Source organism: Populus euphratica, unplaced genomic scaffold (genome assembly GCF_000495115.2).
Source record: "Populus euphratica unplaced genomic scaffold, PopEup_1.0 scaffold2992.1, whole genome shotgun sequence".
Lineage (NCBI taxonomy): Eukaryota > Viridiplantae > Streptophyta > Magnoliopsida > Malpighiales > Salicaceae > Populus > Populus euphratica.
This window is the reverse complement of record NW_011502802.1, coordinates 1-2,397: the sequence shown is the minus strand read 5'-3', so window position 1 is coordinate 2,397 and position 2,397 is coordinate 1. Positions and strand designations below refer to the sequence as shown.

The window sequence follows — 2,397 nt, the reverse complement described above, 5'->3', positions numbered from 1 at the left end:
AAAAAAAATAGTACCAGAAAAAAAAAAAAAAGTACCAAGGTATAAAGAATAGATGATGCTTTGTCAAGCCTTGAAAGTATCATGAACCTGAAAAGTAAAACCACAACAAAATGGCAAAATCAGGTTTAGCTCACTGACCACTGTAATCTCAAGGTTTCTATGTAACTAGCAAAAGTCACTCAAATGCAAAGATGACAAGTTATCTTGAACAAACAATGTCATTAAGAATCTAGTTTAGAATTTAACAGTGGAAAATCAAATCTGCAAATGAAGATATAATATAGCAAAATTCTTTTTCCAATCACCTTTCTTCTGGTTATAATGTACAAGTGAGAAGTACATATAGGCGAGAAAAAAATAAGAGCACGTCCTGGTACTCAGCACTGGAAAATACAATCACATATAATCTGATCTCAGGGAATTATAAAACACATACTAAGTCAAAAGTATAGACAGAGAGAGAAATATACAACCCAATCTATAGGCTATAGAATAGATAGTATTATGGATGACCCTATAAAATTATGGAATAGTAAGAAATATACCCCCTAGGATGTCCTGTTGCTTCATCGATAGCATTCATAGCCTCCCAAAGAAGTTCAAGAGGAACCCAGTGAGGTGGGTATTTGAATCTGGCAACATCCAAGATAAGAACCATATCCTTTCCAGCATGATAGCCTCCAATTGGGGAGAAATGACCACTTCCAGTCTGCAATCAAACAATAACAAATCAATCCTGTTTTTTTTTTTTTCAAAAAATGATGAAAAAACCAACCCCAAGATTTTACTTATTAAAAAAGATGTTATTATCACACCTGTTTAAAAGCCCCTCTGTGGTACGATGAAATGATATAACAACCCTCTGAAGAATTACAAGAAACCACAAATCTCCTAAAACCATCAACTGTGATTTCATTTGTCCTAAAAGTTTCAACTTTAGCTGCATTGCAATGAGCCAAGCAAGCAACTTTCCCAAATGTAATGCCTTTTTCTTTGATCTTAACCAAGGGTTCACAGCAATCAAGCATTGAATCATCAAACCATCTCCATGGGCCTGATTAATCATATCAAAGTTCAAAAAAAAAATTACCAAGATGCAATTTTGATCAATTTGGAAGCGGATTTATTCATATGCTATTTATTACCTTTCCATGTTCTTCCAGGGTCTATTGCTAGGGCATTTAAGACCATGGCAAGGCTGGCAAGTCCACAGTAGGCAGGCTCTGACTGGGTTTGATAGTAAGATATTAATTTGAAAAACGAATTCATGGTCCCTCCTTCAAGTGCCTCAGTGAACAGTTGCTGAAGCATTCCATGAAGAATGATACACTTACCCACAAAACAAATCAAACAAGAAAATACAGAAACTTAGAGAGAAAAAAAGGATCAAGGAAGATTTACCTTGCCTTGTGGAGAAGCGAACTCGATTGCAGGAGGAGACGGAAGCGCTCTCCTGTAGAAACCTGCCACTGCCATTTTTTTTTCTTTCCTCTTTCTTGTATGGGAATTTTTTTATCTTCTCTCTGAATTATAAATATTTAGGTTTGCATTTAATAATCAAATTAAAGAAACGCGCACTACCGAATGTTTGACCATTATACATTGTTTTTTACCTTTCATCACTTGCTGGAGTGGAAGACGGACGCCAACACTAACCCGTGTGTCTTACTTACATTGCGTTTGAAAATAGATTTAAAAAAAAATTAAAAATTATTTTTTAATTTAAATTAATATTTTTTTAATATTTTAGATTATTTTGATGTATTAATATTAAAAATAATTTAAAAAAATAAAATAAATTATTTTAATATATTTTAAAATAAAAAACACTTTAAAAAATAGTTCCTATCACACTCCTAAATACACATTAAAACAACAATGATGTAAAGTTAATATATCATATTTGTTTAGTTATTGATATTTCAAAATGTTATTTAATGTTTGTTTATATTCTTTACTTTATAACTTAGAAAATAGATAATTGACAATTAATGTCCAAACATCTCAAAACAATATTTTTTTTAATGGAGTTTAGGCATTGTTTGTTGATAAAATCAATTACTTTAAATAAAATATTATAATAAATAAAATAGAAAGCTTTAAATTTTAATGACAAAAATGTTTGTTCTTGTTGAGCTATATTCAATGTTCTTGAAATTAAAATATAAATGCTAGAGAAAAAAGAAATTTTAAACTATTTAGTTGAGTGGTTTATGAAATATTTATAATCCTTGAACTATATTGTTTTAATGGATTGGAGGAGTTAGAGTGTTATTTTCTATTAATATCATTAACGAGGGATAAAAATCTTTTATACATCATTAATGATATTGAAATGTAGTGAGCCGTTGAAAGATCTTTTATACACCTATAAATATAAGGAGATGATTATTCCTG

General features: G+C 30.5%; 1 protein-coding gene across 2 annotated transcripts in view; it reads right to left on the bottom strand.

Annotated features, from left to right (window-relative positions):
• Positions 1–1,564, bottom strand: part of LOC105119463 (glutathione gamma-glutamylcysteinyltransferase 3-like) — a 4,679-nt gene extending 3,115 nt beyond the window's left edge. For both annotated transcript variants that reach the window (XM_011017604.1, XM_011017605.1), the window contains exons 1-5: positions 1,402–1,564; positions 1,146–1,302; positions 816–1,054; positions 546–709; positions 36–87 (exon numbers count right to left, since the gene is read on the bottom strand). In XM_011017604.1, the coding sequence (XP_011015906.1) occupies positions 36–87; positions 546–709; positions 816–1,054; positions 1,146–1,302; positions 1,402–1,476 (687 nt within the window). In that variant the 5' untranslated portion in view covers positions 1,477–1,564. The remainder of the gene's footprint in view (positions 1–35; positions 88–545; positions 710–815; positions 1,055–1,145; positions 1,303–1,401) is intronic.
• Between the last annotated feature and the right edge of the window lie 833 nt (positions 1,565–2,397).